General features: G+C 41.5%; 1 protein-coding gene across 7 annotated transcripts in view; it reads right to left on the reverse strand.

Annotated features, from left to right (window-relative positions):
* The window catches only part of LOC119776093 (serine/threonine-protein kinase BRSK2-like), a 164,673-nt gene extending 152,606 nt beyond the window's left edge, over positions 1-12,067 (reverse strand). For all 7 annotated transcript variants that reach the window (XM_038274332.1, XM_038274327.1, XM_038274331.1 and 4 more), the window contains exon 1: positions 11,606-12,067. In XM_038274332.1, coding sequence (XP_038130260.1) covers positions 11,606-11,699 — 94 coding nt within the window. In that variant the 5' untranslated portion in view covers positions 11,700-12,067. The remainder of the gene's footprint in view (positions 1-11,605) is intronic.
* Positions 12,068-15,657: the final 3,590 nt, after the last annotated feature.

Here is a 15,657-nt window from a genome sequence, read left to right on the forward strand (position 1 = left end):
CGCAGAGCTTAGTGAAGGAATAGTCCTGGGTCTGCGTTTGATTGTAATATTAATCTACATGGGTAAAATGCATAAGGAAGGAAAACTGTTATTATTATATTGAACTTTTTTATTGATTTTCTATATACGTCCATCAATATATATACATTGTCTTATTGTTCAGCCCTAGTACCGGATTCTGTACGTTTATTGGTATCAGCTGAAATCCATCGGTGCCTCCTTCATGTAAAATCAAACAGTAGCATGTCTTAGTACCTAAACACATCTCTATGACACAGAGGGAGTTGATTTTCCATGGTGGGCCTGAACGCAGCTCTGCACACACAATAAACTCGTTACCATAAACAAAGCTAGCACAGCGAACGGAAATCGTTTGGGAGAAGGGCTCCGCTTTCCAAACTCCAATGCAGGTCATACTTTCTGCAATATCTGTGAAGCCAAATACAATCCCAGAGGCAGAACTGGTGAAGCTGAAGACTCTAAAGGATAAAGCATTTGACCGCCTCAGGTCCACGGCTGCAACTCCTGCATCCGGCACCGTTAGCATCTATTAGCAGATCATCAGCTGCAGCTAGCAGCATGAGGCACCATCCCCTACAGGTACCCACACTTATATGTAAGGCGACAGGATAAAGAAGTAGCAGAGTGCAAACTTCACCAAACACTGTCTGAAGCTCTATGCTTGATTCACTCCTGCCATGGCAACTTGACAGACAAATGTGGCTTTATAGGAAAACTAAGTTGATCGTGGGCCTGATTGAGCTTTAATGAAACGATGCACCGATGCTCCTCTGTAACTTCTGGCTTCATCTCTTATCCTGGATTTCTAAGCTCTGCTGTTGTGAAACATGCCTCATGTGAAAATGGACATTTTTTGTATAAAACGTCTTTGCCAAATTCATAATTAATTTGTATTATTTTTTGCGTTGCATCTCCACAGAGTAAACAGGTGTGTCTGAAAACAGTGACAAACTGCTAATCATCAGCAAACCTCAGCCAGGTTGTTTTCCAGGCTTGAGGTCAGTGGGAAAAAGAATAAAACCTTTGTACCGAATTACTGATAAGTTCCTGGCATCGCAGATAAATTAAGAAAAGTTAATTAAAAATGAATTAGTTTCATTTATTTTTTCTCTCTGTAAACAAATGTTCTCAATTTCCAGCCTGATTTTGTTGGAGCTGTGAAAGATAAATTCACGGCATCAGCAATAAATGTGGCAAAGTTTTCATTAAACAGAAACTTATTGCCCCCCCCCCCCCCCCAGCAGCACAGAGCTGCTCTGACCAACAGCCACCAGGCAGAATGACAGCCGCATAAACCAGCTTGACACAAGGTGTCTGCAGGCCCGGGAACCAATGCGGACGGCGTCCTGATGTGTGTTAGTCTGAGAGCCAGAGACAAGCATGACTCCGGCTAATCGAATCACACGGACATCGTAAACAGCGTTTATCCCGCCCCTCCTTTTCCCACGCTATCAAAGTTTCTGTTTCATCTGATCTGAAGGCTGCTCCTCACTTTTTCTTCTCTTGCATCATTAATTCAGTGAGTACTTCTGAAAGCAACGTTCCGTGATTTTTATCCTCCTAACTCCTGCTTGGCGACGGGGAAAACAAACATTAACTTCCAACAGAGAAAGAAGAAGATGAAGCCAGACGTTTGCCTCATTCTCTGCATGAATCCTTTCCTAACTTTCCACTGCTGCCACAGCTTTGGTTCTGCCTCTTCTTCTCAATGTGAAATACTCTAATGCCTTTTAGGATGGGGGTGAGGTCACTTCATGTGTCCGGTGAGATGAAGCTGTGGATAACGTGGAGGACAGAGCGGCTTTGGAAGATGAGAAACAGGCTGCAGCTTCATAATGATTCATTGAAGCGGCAGGCATTCAGAGACGGAGCCGGGCCACGGCCTGACGAGCTCAGGAAGACCACTGGGAGGAAGAGGATGGAGGGGAGAGGCAGGGCAGGCTGGAGTACGTGAGCGATGTGAGGAAGAGGAAGCAGAGAGATGCAGCAGGAGCGATGGGGGAGTACTTTCTCAGTTGTTGTTTAATGGCTCGAGCAAAAGACCCACCTCCCCCCCTTCTGGGACTGGTGGATGATGAAGAGCGAGGATACCTCCAACCAGCTGGTTACTGTGGTAACCGAGACCCTCTGCATGGAGGGGGGAAAGGAAGAGGAACTGAAGGGATGACGTGGATAAAAAAGGAGAGATGGCAGAAGAGGAGGAGAAGGAGGATGTTAGACAGCAGTCATAATTTTAAATAACTCCCACATCCATCCACAGACTGAGAGCTTCCTCCAAACCCCACCAGCTTTACTCTCCGTCACCTGCCTTACAAACTCTCCTTTGTGAAATCTCCGTACCAAAAAAAGATGAAGGTGAGACAGAAAGAGAGACAGAAGGACCAACAGATGAATGCTGGTCCTGGTCAACGCCATGATCCAACTCCGGACCAAGCACTGATGTAGCGCAGGGGAAAAGTCATGTTCATCAAACTAAAATGTTTGAGTGCAACCAATCGATAAATTGAAAAAATAATGGACGCGTAATCGATTTGCAACATAATCGTTAGTTGCAGCCCTAAATAAAACACATTGATAGAAATAGTTGTATTTCTAAGGATCCTTTGAAAATCATTAATCTGTCTATTATTTTTTGATTATCTGATTATTAATCTTTTAATAACCTGATAGCCAAAGGTTCCTTAAAGAAGATTTTTTTTACCAATTAAACCAGGTGGATCTAAAATTTTTCCACTTTGAATAGAAAAAGTTTTTTTTTTTTTTTATCTTAAATGCAAAGTATTTATGTATTTGTTTTACAAATTGATATTATTACTGATCTAAGTGGGTCGTCTGTCAGCTATAGGCATGTTTTACAGTCTATACTCCAGTTAACATTTATTTCCACTGTTATGCTGATGATACCCAGCTATATCTGTCTATAAATCCAGATGAAGCTAACCCATTACATAGATTACAGGCATGTCTTGAAGACATAAAAACCTGGATGACTCTTAACTTTCTGCTTCTGAATGCAGACAAAACAGAAGTTATAGTCTTTGGACCAGAGTCTCTGAAAAAGAAACTGATTAGCCAGTCACTTCATTTGGATGGGATTAAACTGATTTCAGATAATAAAGTAAAAAATCTTGGTGTTGTTTTTGATCAGGACCTGTCATTTAAATCCCACATCAAAGAGGTTTCTAGAATTTCCTTCTTTCATCTGAGGAACATTGCAAAAATTAGAAATATCCTGTCCAGGGGTGATGCTGAGAAACTAGTCCATGCATTTGTTACTTCAAGGCTGGACTATTGTAATTCTTTACTATCAGGAAGTCCACAAACTGTAGTTAAAAGCCTTCAGCTGATCCAAAATGCTGCAGCCAGAGTTCTAATGAAAATTAAAAAGAGAGATCATATCTCGCCTATCCTGGCTTCTCTTCATTGGCTTCCTGTTAAATCAAGAATAGAATTTAAAATCCTCCTTCTCACATATAAAGCCTTAAATGGCCAAGCTCCATCTTATATCAGAGATCTGATTGTTCCTTATGTTCCTAACAGAGCACTTCGCTCTCAATCTGCAGGTTTACTAGTGGTTCCTAGAATTTCTAAAAGTAGAATGGGAGGCAGATCTTTTAGTTATCAGGCTCCTCTCCTGTGGAACCAACTACCAGTTTTAGTCCGTGAGGCAGACACCCTGTCTACTTTTAAGGCTAGGCTTAAAACTTTCCTTTTTTTTAAAAAGCTTATAGTTAGAGTGGCTCAGGTTATCCTGAGCTATCTCTATAGTTATGCTGCTATAGGCTTAGACTTTTGGAGGACATAGGGACCCCCATTTCATCATTCTGCTTCATTCTCTCTCTGTTCTCCTATTCTGCAGAATCTGTTAGTTCAATCTCTAACCTTCTGCTCTCTCTGCTTTTCCTCAGAGTAGCTTTGCCTCGTCTGTTCCTGTTTGGCTGTGACGTCATCCTGGAAAGAAACATCAGCTGTGCTGCTTCTATCAACACCCTTGTTTATAGATGTTGGAGATCGGCCTGTTTTCCAGTGTGGTCCTGTTTCTCTGACCGTGACTGAGTGGATGTGCTTTCTTCGTCCTCTGGCATGGGAGCTGCCTTGGAGCTCGTCTGCCTGGCTGTGTGTTTCCTGGACGGGGCCGCCTTTTACAGCTGCTTTTTGTATCTCTGCTTCTGTCTCCTTGAACCCCAGTCGGCCTCGGCAGATGACCGCTCACACTGAGCCTGGTTCTGCTGGAGGTTTCTTCCTGTTAAAAGGGAGTTTTTCCTCTCCACTGTCGCTACAAGCATGCTTAGTGTGGGGGATTGTATTTGAGTCAATGAGTCAATGCAATCAACTGGTTTTCCTTAGATAGAAAACTTTGTATCAATTTGATCTGGTTGAACTGTAAAGTGCCTTGAGATGACATGTGTTGTGAATTTGGCGCTATATAAATAAACTGAATTGAATTGAATTTACTAGATTACTAAATTAGTAGTTATTAAAATCAATAACTATGATTAACATGACTCATTTTTTCAGCTCTAAAATCAAATCTATGATCTAAAATCTCTAAAATCAAAATCTATGCAGAAGATACAGCAAAAAAATGTAGATTGACTAATAAAAGAGAAATAAGGAACCTTTACCACTGAGGTTTTGCTTGTTTATGCCCCAACCGGAAAAATCACTCTACAAACAAACAAATACTGTAGATAAAGTTCAGCTAATAATAGGTTAAAACTGAAATATTGAATATTCTGCCATTTAAACGTATTTTTGAGGATTTTCTGCAAATTTGTTTAAGACACGCCCTCTCCACTTTAAAAAGAAATGCACATGCACAACCCTGTACCCGCTCCAGAGAGGAAACGCCTGTTAAATGCGTGTGTGAGCAGACATGAGCTCATTTCTCTTCGTGCACGCCCTGTTTAAGATATGCTGTTCTCTTAGCTCATACAAGCTTACTGTGTCCACATACAGCAGGGAATATATAGTGGACTTTATAGCAAACTCAGTTAACTGACAGTTTGGACAGATGATCACTGCTTTTTGCTCCTGTTGGTCAAGTAACTCCTCCTCCACTGTGCGGTGCCATCTTTGTTATTAGTCGCCACTGTCAGGTAGCGACAGCCTATGGTGACAGCCGGCCGCTGTGACAGCAAATCCCATAATGCTCTGCACGGAGAGAGCTCTCTGTGCAAAGCATTATGGGATATATCTGCCTCTTCTGAGGCCTTTTCCTTCTCATCTTTGTAGACACTTTTTCTCTTAAGACCCTTGGCCATTTTGAAAGAACCGCAGAGAGAAAGGTGAGCTTCAATGACTGTCTGAAACCGCAGCTCACCACACATATACGCATGTACAGAAAAAGATAGCAAACGGGACGAGCACATAGGACAGCCTTACATAAATATATATCACCTGAATGATTGACAATTAGGAGGACCAACCACAAATAAAAGTTCATCCTTTATACCTTTAACATAGCCTGGCCCCTCCTCCTTATTCCATTAAGCCAAATTAAAATGTGTCAATAGGAGTCGATAAAGAAATAAAGATCTCCTGCAAACAGGTCTATAAATAAAGCTGGACAGGTTACAGGTAAGTCTGAAAAAAAAAAAAAAAATCATCACAATTATCAGTGACATCATCACTGTCATATCAGTGAGCACCTTATATCTGGTTCTTAGGACCCGAACCAGTTTAGGGTCATCACCCTCCGACAGCAGCTGTGGTTTCCTCTGAGCCTGATGATCCGAGCCCAGCTGCTGCACATCATTAGCCTCAACCTTCAATTCTTTTTAGTTCAATCCTTGGAGCGGTGAGAGATTCAATCATTGTTTTAAAGTCATCAATATTTGTTTAATCTTTTACTGTCACAGCAAACTGATATAAAACAGAGCTGCCTTTGATGCTTCGTAAACATTTAAACCATTTCTTCAGCGTCTCTGTCGTTAAACGGAGCATTTAAGCTGGGCTGAAGCAGAAGGCTTCTACGTTTGCATGGTTTTGTCCTCCTCTGAATGCAAATGAAGCGACGTAAATTTAATGGGAGCTGTTTTACATTTAATGCATCATAATGAAGCAAAGCCTGAAAGTCTAATAAAACACGGAGAACAACCCGAAGAAAACACCTCAGGATCTCTCTCTCTCTCACACACAGGCATGTAGACATGAATACATCAGCAGAGAGCCTCCCCACCTGCAACCTGCTGATAATGAAGCTGTATTTCAGCCACCTGAAGGCAGCAAGCCATCTGTGCTGGGGCTTTTCCTGCAGCCCCCTCCATCATCCCACACTCGCCTTCATTCCTGCTACAAGGGCCCAGGGGCCGCAGTCTTTAGGAAGGTCCCATCAGCAACATGACACTTTCATTAGAAGGCACGCTGCGACACGCAGACGTGTTCTGATGACAGGTTACTTATGAATAAACCTAAACACGCTCATCTCTCCAGTGTTGTTATCCTGGATGGCATGAGACTCAGGCAGAAAAATCTGTGTGTTTACGGTTAAATGAGCAGATTCAGGTGACCCGGGACCAGGATGGCATCTAAAAAAGGTTTTCTTCTAAATAAAGAACTGAATCTCTCATATGAGACTTCAAAGAGCTATAATTAAATATTTGATAACTAGAAAGCAAGAATTTTTGGACTAAATTTAAGGATTAAGCATGTACTGTAACTACTAGAGTTATAGATATTCTGCATGTATTGTGCTGCAGCACCAGAGGAAAATAATAAATCACTGAGGGATTCAGAGGTGGTCAAAAAGCAGATCAGGGAGGCTGGGAAATGACTAGAAAGAGAGGAAAATACTGGCAGTCTGCGCTCTTACAGTGAAGACCAAAGAAAAAAAGGAACGGAGCCTCTCATTGGAGGAGAGCTGAAACCATGACAACCACCCAAACTGTCGGCCAGCATCTAGAGAATAAGCGCTGCATGGAGTCTGTAGTGTTTTTAAAAGCCTTCTTTACCATAACCCCCTCTGCAGACGGCGTCTCACACATGAACACAAACTAATTGTTTAGAGTCGGCGGAGGAGCCTCTCCCCACTCAGCAGGACAAACACCATGAAGCCATTGTTCCGGGCTCATCGCTGCGGGACGGAAAAATAACATGAATCAGACGGATTTTAAAAAACTACGGTTGCTAAACAAGATTCAGCTGAAACAATCAGTTTATAGTCAGGATTTCTTTATTTTAGCAAAATGAGGATGAATAATAATAGAAATAAAAGATAAAAAAACATTTTTTTTTCTGCACACAGCGCACTAAACATTCAGAAAGAACACAGGATCCTTCAGAGATCTGGAGAAAGGCTGTAGATCACAGGCCTTCTACCAACAGAACCGATTATCTGCAGGAGCATCTAATGTTTGACATTCAGCTGGAGTTTTAATTATAATTTCATTTAGAATTAGAAGAGAACCATTTTTTTCACTGCAGCTTAAAGTTCTATTAAAAAGAAGTTCAAACACATATCGAGCCAGAGAAGGAGACATCTTTATTCCAGAAAAAGGTTCAGAATCATGGTTCTCAAGGTCCTGAAACAGTTTTATTTATTATAAAAGCATTGTTTTTAATTTTTAAGTGCTTTCTACATAAAAACTGTTTCCATTTGCCAGCCACTAAAAGTATTAAAATATGGTGAGAAAAATCAGAACCATTCAGAAGTTTTCAATCCTTCTATCACATCCTAACAATGCAGAGAATCTCAAACATCTGAGCCAAGAAGCTAGCTAACAGAGGCCCGCAGTGTTTCCCACAAACAGTAGCACACAGCAAGAAGCCAGAGCGAGCCCGGCCTGCACTCATGTAGGAGGTTTAACCGTATCCGGAGTTCCCAGTCTGATAGCTCAGCACTACAGCTTTGGGTTCCCACGGAAACCGCCAGCGAGCTAACATCCTCCCTCTGTCTGCAGCACGAGCTGCTGCTGCTTCATCAACACAGACCAACATGTCTGCATGATTTCTAAGCTCCTGCTGCAGCATCCCACCTTCTGCAGATCCATAATCACACCATCATCCAGAGCCAGGAGGAAAACTGCAGCGTTAGAGGGAGAGAAGAAGATGCTGCAGTGCTGCATCTCATTCAGAGCAGAAAACAAAGCCAATTAAACTACTGGGAGATTCATTTAGTTTGGAGGAACTGAGCTAAAGCTGCAGGAAAATTACTTTTCTCCTCATTCGCTCCAACATGGAGCCGATGCAAGTCTGAGCTGACGTCACTTTCTGCTGAGACATGAGCTTCCAGAAGCGCGCTGGAGAGTCATGGGAAGATCAAACAGCCGCAAATCATCTTTATAAATGAAGAATGAAAGCAGTGGTTAGACAACAGCTCCTCTTTCATTTTCTCTGCTTTGTATCATTTCAGGAACAGGATCTGGATGCATAAGGAACCTGTTCAGGAAGCTGCAGGAGCCTATAAAGCTGAGGAACTTCAATGTGACTCCAACCGGATCCATGTTTGAAAGGAACAGATCAGGAAGTTCAGTCAGTCTACACAGAGATGGTTTAAAAATAAATGAACTTTTAGTTGTGCTCAGTCGCCTCTCTGCCTAAGAACAAAGGAGTAAAAGAAAAACTGTGATTAATATGGCGGCAACGCAGCCTGTAAAGACCCAACTCAGAGTCTGCAGACAAACTAATTGGCTGGATATGAATTATTCACCCCGCAGAGGAAGGGAGCTGCAAATCACTTTTACCTGCTGGACCGGATTATTCTTGGCTGCGTGCGATCACAGATGGTGGAGCATCCAAAACAGGGAACCTGCACCGAACCAACTGAGCCGTAAACAGTGGAGCTGAGCTGCTGCTTCACTTCCAGAGATCCCAGGAAAGAAAGATCAGCCTTCTGCTTTCTTTTTTTGCCCTTCAGTGCACTTTTAGATTAGATAAATGTATATTTTGAATTCCTGATGATTTTATTGTCAGTTTAAATCTGTTAGGGGTTAGAGAACACACCACTAAATGAAAGAGCATCACAAACGAAGACGATGCAGAGCCGTGCTGGAGCTCTAATCAGTTCCAAGCTTTTATCATGTAAATTTAACCCCGTCTTCTAAAGCAAAGATGGTGTTAAAAAACAAAATTATAAGCCGCCTGAATGAGGTGTACGGGGGTTGGATGCACATGACTAAATTAAAGCATCCGGCAGGCTTGGTTTGTAAACAAACTCTCAGGCCTAGTTAGACTGAAAGGTTTCACCGAAGCACCTGAAACTGCTATGCTGGCATTACTTGATCTCATTCCTGTTTCTAACTCAGGTTATTATAATATTCTGACCATACTGTTTATGTAAATCCAGACTGGAACTCCAAAAAAAGGTTGCATGTGAGGTTCCTCAAGGCTCCGTTGTTGAATCCCTTTAATTCAACATTTAAATTGCTTCTTATATACGGTAGACTGACTGAAATTTCCTGTTTCAAACTACCTAAACATTCGCTCAGCGTCCTAAGAAATGTGAGACCATTCAAACAACAACGATGAGCTAAAATGCCTTGCCCATGGGCACATCAACACGTGAAAGCAGGAATCTGGAATGCAACCCACACTCATCCTGAGTCAGTCTACTGTAGAAAACATCTCCGCCTAAACCGGGCATAAACTGTCCAGGTTTTTGCCCTTTTTAGGTCGATTCTCCAGTCGTGTGTGATTTTTTTGGATCGTGTCGCGTTTTAGCCTAATCATGCGTCGTGTAGCATAAAGGGGGTAACGAGGGGAGATCAGCCTCTCAGCTCTACCTCCCCATCAGGGATCGTAGGTTCGGGAGAAAATCAAACATGTTTGAAATTCAGTCAGCCCTAGAGAGCAGATCCTGCACTGCGCATGTGCAAACAAGGGAGTTCTTCTTTTTCCAGATAGATGAGTCCAACTAGCGCAATCTCTCAGCGCTGAGTCCAATGTTTGCTTTCTGGACATACAGTGTCAGCAGCTACTTCCTGTGGTGGCCTAGTGGTTAGAGCATGCGCTTGGGTCTCGGAGGTTCTGAGTTTAAGTCCCACACACTCCCATGGACTGCCACTCTGGGTTCCTGAGAAAGACCCTTGACCCCACACTGCTACCCGGGGGCCACACAATGGCAGCCTGCTGCTCCCCAAGGAGATGGTTTAAATACAGAGTGTGAATTTCAGTCCTCTGTACTTGTGACAGCGTAATGCCAATAAAAGTTGAAGAAGAGAAGACGGTAGATTGCAATAGAGCGGAGGTCTTCAACAGGGGGTCTGTGACCCCTAGGGGGTCCACGGAGGTACTGGATGGGGGTCGCAAAAGTTTGGTTGATAAGACTTTTTAAAAAATTTTATATTCCCCCCTGCAATTTTTTCCACTAACTGAAAGTCTTTAATTCCACATTAACATGAATCCAACAGACTGCAGTAAACAGATAAATGGAGGCAGAAGATGTCTTTCAGTCATCAATGCTCACATTCAGCGACACACAGGAGCTCTTTCAATCTGGACACCGTTTCATTCACAACACCTGTCCATTCAACCAGGAAGCAGAAATACTTTAATAATCCCAGGGAGGGATTACTTTAGTTACATTACTCCATCTGTAATAGAGTGACTATAGGAGCAGTTTGATAGAACACTATTTCACACCATATATATAATTAGGGGGTCCATCTCGCCATCAGTTTGGGGGTCCTTGGCCTGGAAAACGTTGAAGACCCCTGCATTAGAGCATCAGGCCATCCAGTGGAAGAACATACAGTACATCATGAGCTGTGAACTTTTTAAAACCTGCAGTTTCGTCGTACAGTTTGATTTGTCTGGCTTAAAGGTGTATGTTTGTGTGTCACTTGTTCAGTTTTTTACATAATATAAAGTAGTCGATGGCTCATTATTTTTTTTTTTGTGCTAAAACAATTACAATCACCTTTTTTTTCAATAAATCCACCATAACAAAGAACATTATGCAGTTTAGACCACTGAAAAATCCAAAAGATCTTGATTTCTAGCTCATAATCTAATAATATTTTCTCAGGTCTCCATAGACACATTTGGACTGGTCTTATCAGTCCAAACAAGCATCAGAAGCTCTTCACTGCATCTTTTAAGTTGAATGTCACTCAGCTGTACAGGACCTGATTCATCCACTTCTTACTTTAATTAAACATTTCAGCCACTGCGATAAAAGGATCCAGAGTTGCTGAGCAAAGAAGTTCTGCAATCATCACCAGACTTCTCCTCTCCTACACAGGCTGGACCTGAATGAGGACATGAACATGCAACTTGCTGTTCCAGTCACCCCACCGAGCTGGACTGTGCTGCATTGGAGCCAAAGCTGCAGCATCACCCTGAATGTGCAGGTTTGGACGGTGCAGCATCACTGCTCTGCCTCTTGTGCAGAGGCCCCAGTGACAGATGGAGGAAATTCAGAGACAGACAAACCTCAGAAGGGCCCATTATCACCCAGCTCTGTCTGCCTGACAACAAGCATTAAAGGCACATCATCACCATCATCATGATGAGCGCAGCTCCACTCTCTGCAGCCTCTATCCGCATTTAGGAGGCTGTTCTCCACCTGCCGCCTCCATCAGCATCAAACTGTGGCCGGTTAAAGAGCAGCGTGAGGTGCGGTGATGAGGCGGTTTGCACTAACCTGTCTGTCCTTTCCCCAGCGTCTTCTCCAGCCGGTACGGTCCCACATAGTTGGCGTAATGCCCACTGTTGGCGTCCTTGCCCGAAGATGACATGTTTTCAAATCTGCGTGGGCGTGAAATGACTCAATTCTCTCGCGGGACGCCTCTCTGCAGTGACAGCTCCGCGGCGCGGCTGGAGTTCGCCTCCCTCCCGTCCGTCCGTCCGTCCGTCCGTGTGTCTGCGGGAGGGTCGCTGGGATCTTCGGTATCGCTGACGCGCGCGCGTGCGCCTGTTTATCTCTGTGCGTGTGACCGTGGTGTTGTGCGCGTGCTGCCGGTCCTCCGGGGGTCTGGTCCTCAGTGCGGCTCAGGCTGCGGGTGTCATGGTGCTCAGCCCGAGGAGCGGTGCGCTGCGGCCCCGTTGGGTGTGATCTGATGATGGGACAGCATCTACTGCTGCCGCCGGTCCAGCTGCCTCCAAAAGCTGCAGATCACTAATTAGGGGAACTTCCGGGAAACCTTTCAGAATAAAACCACCACACTTTCTCTTTTTATGTAGACTGGAAAAAACGCGTATATAAACACGCTGAAGACTTAATAATTTCTACATTTTAGACATTTATTGCGAATAAAAACGAAACTTGTCAACAAGCATACATCTTTCACAAATTAACTAATGAACACTGAAAAACACAACATATATTAAAAAGCTTTGTATGATCAAGATATAAATATATATAGGCCAGGTCTTTTATAAATCTTCTATAACAAAAAACAATAGCATATCTTTATTTCAATTTTTGAGTATTGACCTGTTATTTATGTCATATTTTCACAATAAATATTCAGGGTTACTGTTTAGCATTAAGTTAATCGATTTATTATCAGTTAAACTGTAAAGTGCCTTGAGATGACATGTGTTGTGAATTTGGCGCTATATAAATAAACTGAATTGAATTGAATTAAAAATGCTCATTTAATACGAAGTTAAATAAAATCATGTTTTGAATCTAGAAACCATCCCTCAAATCAGTTTCTAATAGCAAATATCTTAAAATCAATTTACTGATGCATTTAACTGTTTAAAAATCATGAAGGAAACTTTTTGGTCTCTTAAGAAAAACATTGCACATTTTCTTCTTTGGAATTTAACAGATTCCACAAGTTTGCTTTGAACCATTAACTTTGAAACATTAATTAGAAACTCAATTATTTCAGTTTGTTCCAAAATACTTTATTAACAGTTGGGGAAAGAGAAAATCTAAATTGTATTTGTATATAAGTCAAAGCAAATACTACAAAAAAAAAAAAATAAAACAAAAAAAACTTTAAGAACATGTATTTCATTAATCATAGATAAACTGAATTTAACTCAATGTCCCAACAGCGGTGCTAAATGATTAAATTAAAAATAGTTACTTTAATGGACATAGTCCAATCATCTCCAAGTTTGTTTGTTTTTTTAATAGAAACATGAAGCATAACATAAAGCACTGTCTTGGCTAAGTGTTTCAGTTTTGTGAATTGTTTTTGTTTTGTTTGTTTGTTTGTAGTTAGTTTTGTAGATAACCAAAGACATTAGTTTTATTTTGAAAATCCGCCAAATTGATTTCCGTCCCCAATGCAGGTTGACACAGCAGCTTTAATTAGCCAACGCGCATGCGCACTTCCCGGCGTTATCTCCAATCTTTTCTGATTGAATTCAGGTCGAGATGACAGCGGGAGATGAAAGGATGCCGCTCTTTTCACGAAACTCTTTAAATAGCCGAAATAAGAAGGAAACTAAAGGCGGAGATGAAAATGTGATGAGAAATGACACTATCAGAGCATTTCTACAGCAATGTCTTACTGTAATCTATTAATCCAACTTTAAATGGTTCTATAAAGGAGGCAAACCTTTTTTTCTCCACCGTGGGAGGTGTAGGTGTGCGTGGAGTGGGGGAATCACACGCTGGGACACTTTCAGTTGATTAAACCAGCAGTAGGTGACAACCACCATCTATCAGCCTCATCACTCCTTCACAACAAAAGCCTCCTGACCCAGCAAGCTCAGAGGCAGATGGCCTTCCCCATCCTCCCCCCTTTCCCTCCCGCTCCTCCCTCTGCCTCCCCCGACAAGCACACCCCCCAACCCGGGTCTGTAACAAAGGGAGGAGGGAGTCACTGTGGGGAAGCTTTCCCTCAGATTACTTGGTGTTAATTAATGGAAGACTCACCCTCAGCCCCTTCCTCCATCAGCTGCACTGGAGGGGGCTCAGACCCCCGTCCACAGATTAATCATGCATCCTGTGGTAGGCTGATGCCACTGAGCGTGTTCAGATCTGCACCATCTGATCTCCTGGTGGCTGTGTCACTGTCAGACAGCTGCAGGCGGCTCCATGACTGTAAATCCACATCATCCTAATGACCTCGACGTGAAATAATCTGCAATCATGAGCCAGGCCTCAAAGGAGCAAACAGACAGGTTTCCTTTAATGGAGGAGAGGAGGAACTCTCCTCAGTAAAAGCTTTCATGATGGAACCTTAATTATCCATAATTAGCCTTAATCATCTTCGAATCATTATAGTTGTTTTTTTTATCACATCAGATTATTAATGACTTGATATTAGCTAACTTATAAACAGTTTTAGAGCCGTATGTTAAAAGGACATTGCTGAAGTTAGAGACTATTGCTGCAAATATAAGAATATAGATTATAAGCAGCATGGTGGCTCGGATCAAAGCACTGTTGCTTTGCAGCAAGATGGTTCTGGGTGTAAAACCCACCTTTGGGTCTTTTAGTATTGAATATGTCTGTACAATCTAGAAATAAGTAAAAATGTCTTAAATTAAGTGTATTTACCCTTAATTTGAGTAGATAAATAAGATGATCTGCCAATGGAATGAGTATTCTTACTCTTAAAATAAGATATTTAGATAAAAAGCACTTAAAATAAGAAAATGCAATCGTCTTGTTCCATTGGCAAAATGTGTCTTTTACCGCCTCAATTCAAGAATAAATGCACTTATTTTAAGAAAAAATTACTTATCTAGATTTAGATTTTTTCCAGTGTATACTTAGATGATGAGAGAATATGTGCTGTGACTGTTATCTAAATAAATAATTAGTTCTCCTCATGCATGTTTGAGTTTTCCTTTGGTAGAAAAACTAGCCGCTCTCATTCGCCCTGTGGCTACCTTTCCTGCAACCATCTACAGATGAGCTCATATAGAATATAAATATAGATCAAGATTCAACCTCATCTCGCAGTCACTCTAACATAATGTCTCTACAAGCTTTTAAATCTGAGCCATTAAGGAAATCCACGTGGTGGATTTATCCAAGGAACCTTGGAGTCGTTTAAACAGGCAAAACGATGTTTGCAGATCAGCAGAGTCTGAATGCACAACACAGAAATATAACTTTTTATTGCAAACAAGTCTTCCTTTACAGTTCTGATATTCCACACAGCAATTCAACAGACGCAGCAGGTCTATTTCATTAGTTTTGATGATTTTTGGTTCTTCTAACCTTTATTTGATGTGTTGGTTTATTTTCAGGTTCACACTAACTAAACAAATCCTAAGAAATAAACCTAAATCTCATAGTTCGTTATTCAATATGCAACCCTTCAAATAGAACATAAGAATAAGGAGTTCATGAAAAGTATAATCAAAGATAGCTTCTTATCAGTGGTTCCCTCATTTTTCTGAACCCCCCAATAAACCCTCCGAATAACCTTTTCAACTGTTGAACAAAGAAAAGCTGACTGCAGTAAAATGCAATATTGCAATAAGATAAACTTCACTAAAAAAATTAATGCAACCGTTTGTTGCATTTACTTAATTATATTTAGTTACTTTAACACAATTATGTTCATGTTAGCAGGTTAGTAACTAAAGGAACTAAATATAATTAAGTATATACCAAAAGCGGTTTCATTATTTTGTGTTTGATCTTCTTTATATCAAAAACTACCACATTTAAAATGTTATTATTCCAATGTTTACTTTTTACTTTGTAACCGAATTCATCATTGCTATAAATGCTAAGAAAAAAGCTCCTCTCAAAATAGGTAATTTATTCAGTTA

Source organism: Cyprinodon tularosa, unplaced genomic scaffold (genome assembly GCF_016077235.1).
Source record: "Cyprinodon tularosa strain WSP-4 unplaced genomic scaffold, ASM1607723v1 ctg908, whole genome shotgun sequence".
In the NCBI taxonomy this organism is placed as follows: domain Eukaryota; kingdom Metazoa; phylum Chordata; class Actinopteri; order Cyprinodontiformes; family Cyprinodontidae; genus Cyprinodon; species Cyprinodon tularosa.